Source organism: Poecilia mexicana, unplaced genomic scaffold (genome assembly GCF_051168715.1).
Source record: "Poecilia mexicana isolate PSO_F unplaced genomic scaffold, ASM5116871v1 scaffold_15, whole genome shotgun sequence".
Taxonomy (NCBI): Eukaryota; Metazoa; Chordata; class Actinopteri; order Cyprinodontiformes; family Poeciliidae; genus Poecilia; species Poecilia mexicana.
The window spans coordinates 21,613,764-21,629,119 of NW_028263384.1; the positions used below are offsets into that span (position 1 = coordinate 21,613,764).

The 15,356-nt window shown below is 47.8% G+C and overlaps 2 protein-coding genes across 3 annotated transcripts in view; both read left to right on the plus strand.

Moving 5' to 3' along the window:
- The first annotated feature begins 282 nt into the window (after positions 1 to 282).
- ankrd1a (ankyrin repeat domain 1a (cardiac muscle)) lies at positions 283 to 4,641 on the plus strand. The gene is made up of 9 exons (XM_015005955.2): positions 283 to 883; positions 1,174 to 1,335; positions 2,309 to 2,437; positions 2,584 to 2,691; positions 2,771 to 2,869; positions 2,948 to 3,046; positions 3,133 to 3,231; positions 3,735 to 3,833; positions 3,914 to 4,641. Exons 1-9 carry the CDS (start codon positions 857 to 859, stop codon positions 3,998 to 4,000), a joined length of 909 nt encoding a protein of 302 aa, XP_014861441.1. The 5' UTR covers positions 283 to 856; the 3' UTR covers positions 4,001 to 4,641.
- Positions 4,642 to 5,627: 986 nt separating this feature from the next.
- The window catches only part of kif20ba (kinesin family member 20Ba), a 32,836-nt gene continuing 23,107 nt past the window's right edge, over positions 5,628 to 15,356 (plus strand). Inside the window, exons 1-18 of one of the 2 annotated variants that reach the window (XM_088012778.1) lie at positions 5,628 to 5,760; positions 6,245 to 6,365; positions 6,479 to 6,568; positions 6,661 to 6,783; positions 7,221 to 7,359; positions 7,437 to 7,627; positions 8,175 to 8,226; positions 8,679 to 8,885; positions 8,960 to 9,071; positions 9,147 to 9,218; positions 9,285 to 9,431; positions 10,512 to 10,674; positions 11,370 to 11,600; positions 11,706 to 11,845; positions 11,943 to 12,063; positions 12,146 to 12,257; positions 12,350 to 12,498; positions 13,256 to 15,336. In XM_088012778.1, coding sequence (XP_087868904.1) covers positions 6,249 to 6,365; positions 6,479 to 6,568; positions 6,661 to 6,783; positions 7,221 to 7,359; positions 7,437 to 7,627; positions 8,175 to 8,226; positions 8,679 to 8,885; positions 8,960 to 9,071; positions 9,147 to 9,218; positions 9,285 to 9,431; positions 10,512 to 10,674; positions 11,370 to 11,600; positions 11,706 to 11,845; positions 11,943 to 12,063; positions 12,146 to 12,257; positions 12,350 to 12,498; positions 13,256 to 15,336 — 4,247 coding nt within the window. In that variant the 5' untranslated portion in view covers positions 5,628 to 5,760; positions 6,245 to 6,248. The remainder of the gene's footprint in view (positions 5,761 to 6,244; positions 6,366 to 6,478; positions 6,569 to 6,660; positions 6,784 to 7,220; positions 7,360 to 7,436; positions 7,628 to 8,174; positions 8,227 to 8,678; positions 8,886 to 8,959; positions 9,072 to 9,146; positions 9,219 to 9,284; positions 9,432 to 10,511; positions 10,675 to 11,369; positions 11,601 to 11,705; positions 11,846 to 11,942; positions 12,064 to 12,145; positions 12,258 to 12,349; positions 12,499 to 13,255; positions 15,337 to 15,356) is intronic. The other variant, XM_015005952.2, reaches the window with a different exon arrangement.

A 15,356-nucleotide genomic window follows, 5' to 3' on the forward strand; every position in this document is an offset into this window, starting at 1 on the left:
ATACATGTTTCTTATAACTTAAACTTAAATTAAATTTGACATTTACAAGTGAAGATGAAATGAAAAGTTTTTCTTTTAAACATTTTCAGGTTCTCAGATGAAATAAAATATGCAGAAAGAGTTTTCACTTGACATGTCAGCAGAGTGACACCTCTGTCCTGTCCTCCATCTTTGCATGCTGACACACTGATGTCCAAACTGGGAGGACTGGGGGCCGGACACAGCGCAGCAGCATGAGGCCGGTAACACGACCCGACTGGACGTTTTCCTGCCTCATATAAAAGAGCCGCCGGCTGCAGAGGGACAGACACAGAGGGACACCAGAGGGACACAGAGAGACACCAGAGAGACCCAGAGAGACACCAGAGGGACACAGAGAGACACCAGAGAGACCCAGAGAGACACAGAGGGACACAGAGGGACACCAGAGAGACACAGAGAGACACCAGAGGGACACAGAGAGACACCAGAGGGACACAGAGAGACACCAGAGAGACACAGAGAGACACCAGAGGGACACAGAGGGACACCAGAGAGACACCAGAGAGACACAGAGGGACACCAGAGGGACACAGAGAGACACCAGAGAGACACAGAGGGACACCAGAGGGACACAGAGGGACACCAGAGAGACACAGAGAGACACCAGAGAGACACAGAGAGACACCAGAGAGACACAGAGGGACACCAGAGAGACACAGAGGGACACCAGAGGGACACAGAGGGACACCAGAGAGACACAGAGAGACACCAGAGAGACACAGAGAGACACCAGAGAGACACCAGAGGGACACAGAGGGACACAGAGGGACACAAAGGACCCAAATCTGTCCCAGAACCTCCGAGCTTCTTCAGGATGGGACTGCTGAGTGTGGAAGAACTGGTAGGTTCTGCTCCATTGACTGGGAATGATGGTGTGCTGGATTAGAGGCGTGTAAATTAATTTATTAAAATTTAAATATGCAATTAAACATCAGTTATGGTTGCATCTTCAGCACAGATGATGGTTTTGTTTTACTACTTCAGACCCTAAAATAAATATTTTTATTTAACTTTTGGACAAACTAGTAGAAGATGCAGTAATTTAGCATAAATACTTTAACACATATTGCTGAAAAGTACTAAAAGTGACAGTGTTTTAGACACCATAAGGTTTGTGACTCATCGCTCCAGGTCACCGGTAAGAGGTCAGAGGTCAGAGAGCCCAGCGACTTCCCGGGGGGTGAGTACGAGGCGGCCGTCAACCAGGAGAAGCGGGATGACCGTCGGTCGCTCCAGGAGCTGCCGGGGGGAGGCGGAGCTTCGGAGGAGGAGGTCAGCGTGGCGGCTCTGAACGTGAGTCTGCTCTGCTGGATCCAGAACCAGAACCAGAACCAGAACCAAGCTTCTTTACTCACTACTAAACACTCGTTTCCATCACATTCCTGGTTCTAAAGAAAAACTTCTGTTATGATAAGGAGGTTTAAAAAAATCTTTAACGTTTCACATCTTTTAACCTGGAGGTATCGTCGCACACTAAAATGTTAGTAGAGAAACTTTGGTGATATTAAAAGCTGATATTAAATATAACATTACTCAACTTCCACATGTTCATTTTGTGCACACAACCTTCTTTGCTCTTCATTCCTTCCTTGAACTTAAACTGGGACAAAGTTGAAACTCCGCTTTGATTTCCAGGCTTACCGCGCAGTTTCACCTGTCTGTGCTGCCCCCTGGAGGAACTCGGGTGCATAACAGCTTTGATTTATCAATTACCTGCTTAGTGGAATATTTGCCAGGCCAAAAGCTAAACCCATCATTTTTAGAAGATATTTGCAGCTGAATATTGATTTAAAACACAATATAAAATATATATAATATTTATAAACAAAAGGCAGCAACACACATGACAACCCATCCTTTATGAAAAGTTTAAAGGTGCCATTTGTTAAGCAACACAATCAGAAAGTTACAGCAGTAATTTGGGTTATTTAGAAAAAAAACCTGGGAGTTTATTTTTCATAGTCAAAGGTAAAACAGGTCCTCATAAACGCTTTGCCTTCCTGGGATACAGAATGTAACTGAGGTTTTCTCTGGACCTGCTGGGTACTTTCTTAGAACTTCACTGAATGTAATGTGTAGTTCTAGTATGAATTTCTACTCCAGATGTTTTCAGTGTTTACTGGGCATCTTCCAGGTGTTTTCCCCAGTTTGCTCTGAATGAATGTAAGGGAACATTGTCACTGTTCACAGGGTGCTCTCTGAAACCTGCAGGGCCCTTCCTGGTTTTTAGGCCTTTTAAAACTTTTCTTTGCCTCTGCTCCGTCAGACGGACAGAAGCGGGAGGCTGAAGCTGGAGACGGTGGACGACCTGTTCAACATCCTGCAGCTGAGGAAGAGGAGGAAGGAGAGGAAGTCTTCTGTGTTCAAGAAAACTGAACCGGAACCAGAGACAGTGGTAGGACATCATCAGGCTGTTTTCACCTGAACCAGAACAGGTTCCAGTTGGACCAGTTGGTCCTGCAGGATGGACGGTTCTGGACTGGTTACAGCAGCAAAGCGTTGCTTTAGTTTAAACTCTGTGGCGCTTCGTGTGTTTTCCAGCCAGAAACAGTGGATGAGCAGCTGTTCCTCACGGCGGTTATGGAGAACAAACTTCCTGTGGTGGAGAAGTACCTGGCCGACGGAGGAAACCCAAACGCAGCCGATAACGTGAGAGAGGAACTGTTAAAAACCATGGAAACGTCTCTAATTTATGGAGTTTATGAATAAAATGCTTTTTATTTTCCAGTTTCAGAGAACTGCTCTGCACAAAGCTTCCTTCAAAGGACATGTGGAGGTGATGAGAAGACTTGTGGAGGCCGGCGCTGCCATAGAGCAGAAAGACAAGGTCCTACTCTCCCTCCTTCTGCCTCACACACCTCCTTACACACTCAGCCTGACAGTGAGGTGTGTGTTTGTGTTGCAGCTGGAGGCCACAGCCGTCCACTGGGCCTGCAGGGGGGGCAGCCTGCCAGCGCTGCAGCTCCTGCTCCACCAGGGAGCCAAGTTCACCAGCAGAGACAAGGTGAGTTTGGCTCTCCCTGGCGGCGACACACGGGACTGCATGTGCAGATGTGTAGAGATGATGTTTCCTCCTCCTGATGCGCTCAGCTGCAGAGCACGCCTCTTCACGTCGCTGTGAGGACCGGACACTGCGAGTGCGCCGAGCATCTGATCCACTGTGGAGCCGACGCCAACGCCAGAGACAGAGTGAGCATTCAGACACTCAACGTCTGATCTGATTGTTAGATCCATAAACCTGCAGGTCGCCTCTCATTTCTCAAATGCACTGCAAAAATACAAAAACCTTACCAAGTAGATTTGTCTAGTTTTTTGTGTAAATATCTCAGTACACCTGAAATAAGACAAAACTAACTTACAAATAACTTTTCAGCAAGAAAATGATTTAAGTCAATAATTTCATAATGTTGGTGAAAAACTCCAAGTTTCACTGTCAGATTATTTCACCTGTAATATGTAAAGAATGTCATGATATCAGTGAAACAATCTGGCAGTGGAACTTGCAGTTTTCCATGAATATTAACGAATTATTGACTTAACTTGTATGTCTTGCTGAACAGTTCCTTGTAAGTTAGTTCTGTCTTATTTCAAGTGAACCAACTTATTTTGAGCAGAAACTAGAAATGAACTACCGGGTAGGGTTTTGTGTTTTTCAGTGTATTTGACGTTTCTGGTTGTTTTTGTGTCTGCAGGACGGAGACACTCCAATGCACGATGCTGTGAGGATAAATCGATTCAAGATGATCAGGCTGCTGATGATGTACGGTGCCAGCCTCAGCACCAAGAACAGCGTAAGTCCCATCGGCACTGCTGGACCCCAGCCTGAGTCCAGGTCCAGTAGAGCTCAGTCTGGTCTGCTCCTTCTCTGCAGGATGGAAAAACTCCAATGGAGACGCTGTATTCCTGGCAGAACGGAGCCAAGAGCCTGCTGTGCAACTTCAACGAGGAGAAGCCCTGATGGCCGGGGATCTGAACCGGCAACCCGCCGGCTCGTTAGACCTCTGGTCTCCATCAGGGAGCGCTCACCGACTATGTGAAGTCCAGGCAGGAAGAGTTTCATCTCTTCAGCTGGACGCTGCTGGTCGGCGTCCAGCTGAAGGAAAACGATTTCTTCAGTTTTTCTTTATTTAATATTGAGCTGAGTTGAGTTCAGTGACGATGAAGGTGATTAATTTATGGATGAATGAGACGTTTATTTATTGTCAGATGTGATTTATCTAACAGTGAGCAGCTCGTTGTGTTGATCTGCACCTGAAGCAAATTTTCTGCTTTTGTGCTGTTTAATGGAAATAAGTCAGAACGAAGTAAGTTTGATCTCCAGGTTGGACAGAATCTCTCCTTTCCTTCTGTTTTTATTCATTCTGATGATCAGTAAATGTAAAGCAGAGCCGTCCAAAAGGTTCTCCTGTTAGGATATTCAGGCTCCACCTCCAATCATGACGCTGAAGAACAGAGAGACAGAGCTGGAACGCTGCTGAAGGTTCAGAGGAAGTTTGACAAGTAAAGTTATTGAAACAAATGGATTTTGTAAGATGTCTGTAACTGTTGGATGTTATTGACTGGAATATAAATATTTAATAAACTTGTCTTTGATTTGAACTTGTTTTATTCTTGTTTGTCTTCAGCAGACATGGGTAGAGCAGTTAGCAGTTAACAGCACTAGCTGTTAACTTTTCAGCCTAAAGTAAAAAAAATAGCTGTAGGTTAAAAAAAATTATGTTACAAAAAGTCAGAGATGAACTTTGAGGCATCATAGTTCAGAAATAACAGCGTGTGAAGTCAACAGGCAGTTGAAGGAACTGGTTCATGACCCTCACAGCCAGTCCAATGCCTCAACTAAACCTTTAGCTTAATCCGTCTTTACTGTCACTGGTGGAAAAAGATCCTTATTTAATATCACTAAACACATGGTCTGCTGTGGGGGAAACAAAGCCTTGCATGAAGCCTCTGACGGCTCCTAGGATCTCTGGGACTCTCGCACCTCTCCACCACGATGAGGTGGCAGCACAGGGAGGGGAAAATAAAACCACAAACTGTTGTTGACCCATCTGGATAGAGGTGGTGCTCTGGTGTTAGACCAAGGATGGTAAAGGAAGACCTGACAGTATTAACTGATGTAAAATGGCTGCCTTTAATCAGCTTGGTTCTATTGGTTTCTTTCAACAGAGCTTTATCGGCTCAAATTGTGAAATCTGGATTAGATTTTCTGTTTTTCTTTATTTTGTCAACAAAAGAAAAAAATATTTTGCATGACTAGAACTTATTGAAAGTAATTTTGTATTCTTGAAGATGAAAATCACTTTTTACCTTTTGTACTTAAGTACATTTCAAAACTTTTTTAACTTTAACTCTAGTAAAGCAGTTCAGCCTGTTTTTACTTTTACTTTTACTAGAATATTTGCTCATACAAGAGTCTCTACCTCTACTTAGGTAGAGAATATGAATAGTTTTGACATCTCTGCTTAAAATGACTGTCTTCTTGTCTTTTTGTTGCTTTCCGGTGATTAAATTCGCATTCCGAGCTGAAATATAGTTCATGAACGCAACACAGCTACAGCGCATGCGCAACTTTTGTTTCGCCCCGATTGGACTCTTTCAAACACAGAACCGCGACTGTTTATTGTGATTTAGCTCGACGCCAGTTAGCATGTCAATTTAAAAGGAAGAAAACGTGTTATTTTTGATTGTGTGTAAATGCTCTGAATGTAAAGCTGCTATGTAAGTACTTTTTCTGTTCTGGGCGCAGTTGTAATATGGAAGCTGGGTTGTTTTTTCTTTAAATTTACCGAACTTTAGCAAAGTTTTAGCCGTATCCAGCTAGCCATGATAGCCGTTGACAGGTGACAGCGTTTCATGTCGTCAGGGAAAAAAATAAAAACAAATTTAGGTAAAATTTTTGAAAGATAACAAACATGAAAACAATTGTTTGACAGGATGATATATTTTAGATATATTTTGAGCACAGGCATTGTTATCTAGCATTGAAACATAGAAGGATTTTCCCCTCTGTTTATCGAAAAGCTTCGAGAAAAAGAAAATAAATGTTGGTCAGTTTTTAACATCATGGAGGCAGTGGGCTTTTCTCCATATATCCTGCCCTGATTTGTCAGTTCGGTGAAACCTTTCATTTAATTGCCATGAAGAAGTTTCTGCCTTTAGATAATTTGTGCTTTTGGATGTTTTTGTTTTTCTGTCTCTGTAGAAAAATGACTGACTCCTGCCTGAACCAGACTGACCTACGAAGACTCGCTGAAGATGGGAAAAGTAAACTCTCAGCAGAGTTCATCCCCTCACCAGATTTACCGGTCAGACCGAGCTGTTTGGTAGTTAACAGAAGTTATTTCAAAGTATTGAATCTCAACATGCCACCTGTTGGGATCTGCCTTCTTTGGCCTGCAGTGCTTTCTGTTTGTAACTGTTTTGTTTTGTTCTGTAGCATTCCTGCGTGGAGGATAAAGAGCACCTGCAGGTTTACCTCAGAATCCGACCCTTTACCTCATCAGAAAGAAGCAACGGAGAGTCACAGGTAGAAATGCTTCTAACTGTGGAGACAACGTTAAATTAATCTGGAAGACGACCTGCAGAGGATCACACTGTTCATATTTGTTTTTGTTGCAGGACTGTGTTGCCATAGAAACCCCAGATACGGTTCTCCTGAAGCCTCCCAGTTTGTCCCTTTTGGCCCGCCTCAGCAGTGATAAATCCCTTCCTCAGACCGGCCAGCGCTTCCAGTTCTCCAGGGTGAGACTTTGACTGGGCCATAAACAGGATGTCCATCTGATTCTTGTTAAATGGAGCCACAATTAGTTTAACGTGTTTCTCTACACATGTTATTGTACATAAGTTATTGTTTTTTATGCGTAAAAAAGACATAATATATCTTTATTTATTATTTTCCACTTATTTAGGTTGCAACTTTCCCAGCTGTGTAATGCCTGCTGGGCCGATGATGCGTTTAGGTCATAGTGAATTCAAACAAAACAAAACGTCATGGTGGTGGAGGCTGATGAGGGCCGCCCACAAAACGTTGCATTGCAGCATAAACAATATATCCGTGTGACGGTGTTAATTTTTAAATGAATAAAAACGTATTAGCTTTTAGTATTTTACTGAATGTTTCTCAGATGAAATGTGTTCTTGCTAATGGAGGATTGATTTAAAGGTTCTGTCTCTTTAAGGTTTACGGCCCAGAAACGACACAAAGTGAGCTGTTCGAAGGAACCGTCAAAGATCTGGTCAAAGATGTCCTGGAAGGAGAAAACTCTCTGGTTTTCACCTACGGAGTCACCAACTCCGGGAAGACCTTCACGTTCCTCGGTACAGCAACCCGCAGTGTGAAAGCTGCCTGTAGGCAGCGCTCAGAGCTGACTGTGCTGCTGTTTGTGCTGCTGAAGGTCCCGACTCTGAAGCTGAAGCTGGAATCCTGCCCCGGGCGCTGCGCCTCATCTTCAGCAGCATCGGTGACAACATGTTCCAGGGCCTGAGCGTCAAGCCGCACCGCTGCAGGGAGTTCCTGGCTCTGAGCCGCCAGCAGCAGGCCGACGAGGCGCAGTTCAAGAACAGCCTGCTCAAACAACTCAGAGAGGTGAGCGGCTCCTCCTGGACCCGGACGGGGCCGACACCGGCTGGACCCGGACGGGCCCGACACCGGCTGGACCCGGACGGGCCCGACACCGGCCCGACACCGGCTGGACCCGGACGGGCCCGACACCGGCTGGACCCGGACGGGCCCGACACCGGCTGGACCCGGACGGGCCCGACACCGGCCCGACACCGGCTGGACCCGGACGGGCCCGACACCGGCTGGACCCGGACGGGGCCGACACCGGCTGGACCCGGACGGGGCCGACACCGGCTAAACCGACCCAGTTACCGTGTCAACAACACATTTCCTTGGCATAAATTTCTATATTTTTAGGCAGATATTTCTGAGAGAAATTCAAATGAATATTGTTAAAACTGAATTCATACTCAGGAGTTCAGACTGAGTTACCATGGTAACAGAATCAGGATCAGTAAGGTTCACTTTTAAGAGGAAAGCTCGACTTTCTGCTCAGCGTTGCTAGGAAACCTGTTGACCTCTGGAGGTCACCTGATGCTAGATGTAATCCGTTTGTTTCTGTTTCCTTCAGAATGACAAGAGCAGCAGCCTGCAGAACTCGACCAACCAGACCTGGTTTGAAGGTGAGTCTGATATCAACCAGCAGCTTTTCTCATTACTTTGCTGATTAAAGCTGCAGTAGGCAACTTTTATAAGAATGTGTTTTACATACGTGTTGAAACTGTCACTATGTCCTGACAGAATAACATGAGACAGATAATCAAACTCTTCCCATTGGTCCTACTGCCGTCTGCAGAAATACACCGCTACAATCAGAAATCAGAGTCGGCGTATACACCAGAATGATTGACAGCATTATGACCCTCCTCCTGGCTCCATTTGGTTGTTTTTGACCAAGCGATGTATTTCTGCAGATGGCAGAGGAGATGTGATTTCAATTTATCAAATTAACTGTTTTACATTTTACTGTCGGGACATAAAAATAATTTTTTTGTGAATGTTTGGAGCTGTAGCTTTAAGCCAGCATGTTTCTCTGCAGCTGTCTGTAGGGTTTTAGAAGGTCTGTTGTCTGCAGGCTCCACGGCGCCGCGGCCCAGTACTGCAGCCCAAGACAGAATCATCCTGGACGTCAAACCCAACACCAAGTTCTCCGTCTGGGTCTCCTTCTGTGAGATCTACAACGAGAACATCCACGACCTCCTGGAGGTGGCGCCGAGCGGGGCGCCGCGAAGGCCGGCGCTGCGGCTGGCACAGGATGGCAACAGCAACGCCTACGTCAAAGGTCGGGGCGCTGAGCTGCAGCTGAAGGGTTTCTGATGTCAGACAGGAAGTGACTGATGACTGCTGTGTGTTCAGATCTGCGCTGGGTCCAGGTGAGCAGCGCTGAGGAGGCGTTCAGAGTGGTGAAGCTGGGCCGGAGGAACCAGAGCTTCTCCTCCACCCGCCTCAACCAGCTCTCCAGCAGGAGGTGAGCAGCGCCGCCGTCATTCCTCACACCGAGCTGCCTCCTGCTGCTCTCTAATGGCCGACTGTCTGCTTCCAGTCACAGCATCTTCTCCATCCGGATTCTGAGCGTAGAGGACGGCGACCCGCCCAGAGTCCACACCATCAGCGAGTGAGTAGAGGGGAACCTCACCCGCTCCAGCGTGTGCAGGTTAAACATGGCCGCTCTGCCCTGCAGGTTGTGTCTGTGTGACCTGGCCGGCTCCGAGCGATGCGCCAAGACTCAGAACAAAGGAGAGCGCCTGAAGGAGGCAGGAAACATCAACGCCTCGCTGCTCATCCTGGGGAAGTGCATCAAAGCTCTGCGCTACAACCAGCAGGCCAAGTAAGTCGCCTCCAGGTCCAGTTCCCCCCGCTGGTTCTGATCCGCTCACAGGAAAAAGAGTTACAGCCTTAAAATGTCTGAAATTCATCTACAAGAACTATTTGGCCTTAAATATGTCGTGGCAGGTCCATTTATCCTCATGTATGTAGTTTTTTTTAAATTTCAATTTGTTTTACAAAAAAAATTTAATAATGCAAACAATTTATGATTGTCGATGTTTAGATTAAGATCAGTTAATAATAATAATAATAATAATATCTGCTTGGACCTTCTGTCAGTGTTGTAGTACTTCCTCCATCCAGCAGAGGGCGCCGCTGGTCGTCTTAATCTGAGCCAGTTGATACAGAAACAAAGATGGCGGAGTCATACCAATTCCAAACAGAGTGTGGGATAAAAAATGCATTTTATCCACTTCTGTTTTGAAATATAAAAACTTAACACACTTCTTTTTCTTTTATTCAGTACAGTGATCCCTCGTTTTTTGCGGGGTTGCGTTCCGAAAATAACCTGCGATAAGTGAAATCCATGAAGTAGTTACCTTTAGTTTTTACAATTATTATACAGCATAAATAAATACTCTACATTGAAACCAAAGAACAAAACCTGTTTTCAGGTCAGTGGATGTGCGTGTTCATCAATCGGGCCTTGATGTGATCCAGAGTCGTGTCAGTAAAGCGTCTCCTCCAACCTGCACCGCGAGATCCACAGCTGGATCTACGGCAGAGCGATGGATCTGAGCCTCCCGTCTGGTTTTGTTGCCTCTGGCCACAGTTTTTTCCAGCTGGTATTCAAAGTTTTCAGCTTTCATCTCCTGAATAGTCAATCTGTATTACTTATATTTAAATACAGTAACGTCATTGGCACACAGGTAGAGAAGGAGCTCAGACTGTTTAGCCAATCAGGATGCAGAAAAAAAACTGCACAAATAAATCCGCGAAGCAGTGAGACCGCGATATAGCGAGGGATCACTGTATATTTAAAAAAATGATAGCGATACGGGTCTTAAATTTCATTCATAAAGGTCTTAAAGTTTGGGTTGAGTCCTGTTTCCACCAGCAGCCTGTCGTCTCCTGCCTTCAGGCTGCTGCAGCACATCCCCTTCAGGGAGAGCAAGCTCACACACTACCTGCAGGGCTTCTTCTGCGGCCGGGGCAAAGCCTGCATGATCGTCAACATCAACCAGTGCGCCTCCATGTACGACGAGACCCTCAACGTCCTCAAGTTCTCCGCCGTGGCCCAGAAGGTCCGTACAGTCCTCCTCACTGTCCCTGCAGAGGGTTAAATGTTTCTGACTGAGGAGGAGTGGTGCTGTGGGCTCCCCCTGCTCTCCAGCATAGGCAGGAATCATCACCATGGCAACCAGTGACTAAGCATTTCCCAGGCCTTAAATTACTCTGGTTTCCTTCCTTTCTGAACTGGATGCAGACTTTCTGTCTCACCCAGCTGGTGTCCAGGGTGTCGTTATGCAGCTTTAACCAGATCACAGCCACTTTATATCCTTAACCTTTGACCTTTACAGACCAAACTTCCCTCAGTCCAGCTACTTACAGATATTAACAGAATTTTTTAAAGAAGCAAGATTTTATTTCTGTTTTCAGGTTTTAAAGAAACGCGTCCTAAGAAGATTGATTCATTTTGATGTTTGTGGAAAATAAGTAGAACGAAAAAAAAACCACTCTGTTACTCTGTGATGGAAAAAAATTTACTGACTGTGTCATTCTGTGGTGGAAATTCAAAGCCACATTTATTCTTTACAAAACCTTAAAAAAACAAACCTGTTGAAATCTGCACTTATTATATTAATATTTTTCTTTAATTAAAATTTTTGTTGGTTCTGCATCTTTCTTAGCCAGATTGTCCAGAGCCATTTCTTCTCCAGAGCTGCAGGTTACAGACTGCTGTCATGATGGGGTTACTGATGGAGGTTTGTTGTTCCAGGTGGTCGTCCTGATCTCCAGGCCGCTCCCTGCCGTCCCTTCCTGCAGTGACGCCTCCTCCTCCAGAGCCTCAGGGCGGAGGAGCGCCGGCTGGGAGACCAGCCTGGAGGACGTTCCGGAGGATGAGGAGGACGAGGAGGAGGAAGAAGAAGACAGTGTCATGGAGGACACTACGGATCAGACGACCGACGAAGGAGAAGAGAAAGTCGTCATCAGCAAAGTGATGCATGAGGTAGGATGGGCACTTATTGTGACCCCAGAACCAAACTGACTGGGTTTTATAGAAGCATCTCCTGCTGCTGTTACAGCGTCTTCTCTCTCCTTGGTGTCCCTGTAGCAGCAGGTGGCGCTGTTGAGGCAGCTGCAGGTCCAGCTGAAGACGGAGCGCTCAGAGAACCTGCTGCTGGAGGCCCGGGTCAGAGAGGAGATCAGCCGCGAGTTCTCAGAGCTGTTCTCCGACATGCAGAAGGACTACGAGTGAGACGCTGCTTCCCTCCTCTACTCCAAACTGGTTTAGAACCAGAACCACTAACTGGTGTCTCTGTGTGTGTGTGTGTGTGTGTGTGTGTGTCAGTGAGCGCCTGGTCAGGGAGAGGGAGATCCTGGAGGAGCGAGCTGAAAGGAGGCTGGAGATCTTCAAGAACCTGACCAGGAACATGTCCTCAGCTGGCTGCAGCTCGGACGCGGTCACCATGGTAACGCCATCTGACCACGGGACGCGCACTGGCTGGACCTGTGGCTAGATCGCTAACATTTTTCATGTGTTTTTCCTTTCAGGACAGACTTCTGAGCTGTCAGGCCTCTGAGCTGCCAGCAGCGTCTCACTTCAGCCTCGGATCCGGACCGACTGAAAAGAAACCTGAAGACGATCAGAACCACGAGCACAGAGGTACCAACGACCCCTGAAGGCACCAGGAGGAAACGGCCCAGCAGACACTGGAAATGAATACCGTTGTTCTGTTTCTTTGTTTTCCTGCGAAGCTGATGACGCAGAGGAAAAGAAATGGCTTCTTCTTCAGCTCCAGGAAAAGTCTGTGCAGGTGGAGCATCAGCTGGAGGACCTGCAGAAGAAGACAGAGCTGGGCGCACAGAACGGCTCCGACCGAGGCAAAGATGAAGATCAGCTCCAGGTAAGAAACACCTGGAGGAAGACTGAACTCCGGTGCTATTTCAAAAAGTATTTGAAAGGAATTTTCTGATAGTTTTTCGATTCTTCGCCCCTATTATGGAGAACAGAGGGACACTGCTGTTCTCTAGTACGGCAGCACTGTAGAAGAAATAAATACTGCCACCTGCAGAATTAAATGAATGTCCTCAAAAATGTCAAAATTCGCAAGGAAAAATAAAGATGGAACCAATAAGAACTATTTAGACAGTTTATCTCCAAATAACATGATTTGGTTGGTTAGTTGAGCTTTAATCTTCGTCGTTTTCTCCCATCAGGCCTTGTGCTATAACTGGGCTAGCAATCAGAGCTAACTGCTCTCTCAGCTAAATGCACAGTTGTGATGCTTAAACCTCAGGGGTTTTTGGCAGGAATAAAATGAAAATCCAAGCGGACCAATCACAGGTTCCTGAGGAACACCAGAGCTGAGCTGTTCCACTCAGCAGCGATTCAGAGTTCTGCCTTAAGACTGCATGAAAATCTCCACAGTCTATCAGAAAGAACCCAGAAAATATTATGTTATGCTCCTGCATCTTTACAGTTTTATAGATCAACAACACGTTTCCATGACGATCCCACCTGCAGATGTTTAGTCCGTTCTGCTGATGCGTCTCCATGAAGACCTTCAGTCTCTTTTCCATGTGATGGCGGCACCGTGTGACCAGCAGCATCAGTGCTTTCATTTAAATCTCTTCAGAAATGATGAGTTCTTCTCCTTTCAGGAAGCTCTGGCTGAGCTTCAGAAGGAGCAGAAGAGGAGAGAGGAGCTGATGGCTGCGCTGGAGTACCAGACTCTGGGGAAGGAGGAGGCGCTGGCCTCCCTCCAGGAGGAGCGCAGAGCCAGGGAGGAGGTGCAGTCTGCTCTGGAGGAGAGCCGGCGGCGGCAGCAGGAGCTCCGAGTGGCGGAGCAGGTGGAAGTGCAGACGGCGGTCCACCTGCAGCCTGCTGTGGCTGAGCTGGAGGAGAAGTCCAGGAAGATCCTGGATCAGTCCTACCAAATCCATGTCCTCACAGAGGAGCTGCAGCAGCTGAAGCAACAGCTGCACACGCCTGCTTTCTCTTCCTCTGACGGCGTTGAAATCCAGCTGAGGGAGGAAGTCTCTGAGCTCAGCAAGAGGCTGGAAGAGGAGAAGAAGAGCAGCGAGACGAAGCAGAAACTCATCCAGCAGCTGGAGGAGGAGAGGAAACAGAGGGAGGCTGCAGTAGAGCAGCAGGTCAGAGAGCTGCAGAGGAAGCTGGAGGAGCAGGAAGAACTCCGAGTCCAGCTGGAAACCCAACGGGAAGCGTCCAATCAGGAAGCAGAGCAGCTGCAGCTGAAGCTCAGACTGCAGCAGGAAGCTGCAGAGAAACTGAGAGACGACCTGAGAGAAGCTGAGCTCCACAGCAACACCGCCTTATCCAGCGCTGAAGGCCTGGACAGGGTGAACTCTGACCTCCAGAGGGAGATCACGTCCCTGAGGGAAGAGGCTTCCTCTGAGATGGAGCAGACGAGACAAGAGAAGGACCGGCAGCTGGAGGAGAAGCTGGCCGAGATGGAGAGGAGGTCTGCTGAGAGGGAAGCAGAGCTGCAGGAGAATCTGCATCAATCAGAGCGAAAGGTCACGACCCTGCAGGAGAATCTGCATCAATCAGAGCGAAAGGTCGCGACCCTGCAGGACGCAGCGCAGCAGGTCGCAACCCTGCAGGAGAATCTGCATCAATCAGAGCGAAAGGTCGCGACCCTGCAGGAGAATCTGCATCAGTCAGAGCGAAAGGTCGCGACCCTGCAGGAGAATCTGCATCAATCAGAGCAACAGGTCGCGACCCTGCAGGAGAATCTGCATCAGTCAGAGCGAAAGGTCGCGACCCTGCAGGAGAATCTGCATCAGTCAGAGCGAAAGGTCGCGACCCTGCAGGAGAATCTGCATCAATCAGAGCAACAGGTCACGACCCTGCAGGAGAATCTGCATCAGTCAGAGCGAAAGGTCGCGACCCTGCAGGAGAATCTGCATCAATCGGAGCGAAAGGTCGCAACCCTGCAGGACGCAGAGCGACAGGTTGTGACCTTGCAGGAGAAACTGCAGGGAGCAGAGCGACAGGTCACAACCCTGCAGGAAGCAGCGCAGCATGTCGTGACCCTGCAGGAGAAACTTCAGGAGTCACAACAACGGGCCATAACGCTGCAGAAGAAACAGCAGGAGGCAGAGCAACAGGTTGCAACCTTGCAGGAGAAGCTGCAGGAAACAGAGCAACAGGTTGTGACCCTGCAGGAAGCCGAGCGAAAGGTCGCGACCTTGCAGGAGAAGCTGCAGGAGGCAGAACAAAAGGTTGTGACCCTGCAGGAAGCCGAGCGAAAGGTCGCGACCTTGCAGGAGAAGCTGCAGGAGGCAGAACAAAAGGTTGTGACCCTGCAGGAAGCCGAGCGAAAGGTCGCGACCTTGCAGGAGAAGCTGCAGGAAACAGAGCAACAGGTTGTGACCCTGCAGGAAGCCGAGCGAAAGGTCGCGACCTTGCAGGAGAAGCTGCAGGAGGCAGAACAAAAGGTTGCGACCCTGCAGGAAGCCGAGCGAAAGGTCGCGACCTTGCAGGAGAAGCTGCAGGAAGCAGAGCGACAGGTTGCGACCCTGCAGGAAGCCGAGCGAAAGGTCGCGACCTTGCAGGAGAAGTTGCAGGAAGCAGAGCAACGGGAGGAGAAGGAGAGCCTAGCTGTCCAGGAAGTGAGGAGGAAGGAGGTGGAGAGGCGGCAGGAGCTGCTGGCTGTGGCTCATGAGGCCTTAGCTGAGAAGGATGCCGAGCTGGAGAAGAAAGCCGGGGAGATCAGCAGGTAACGACGAAGATGAAGCC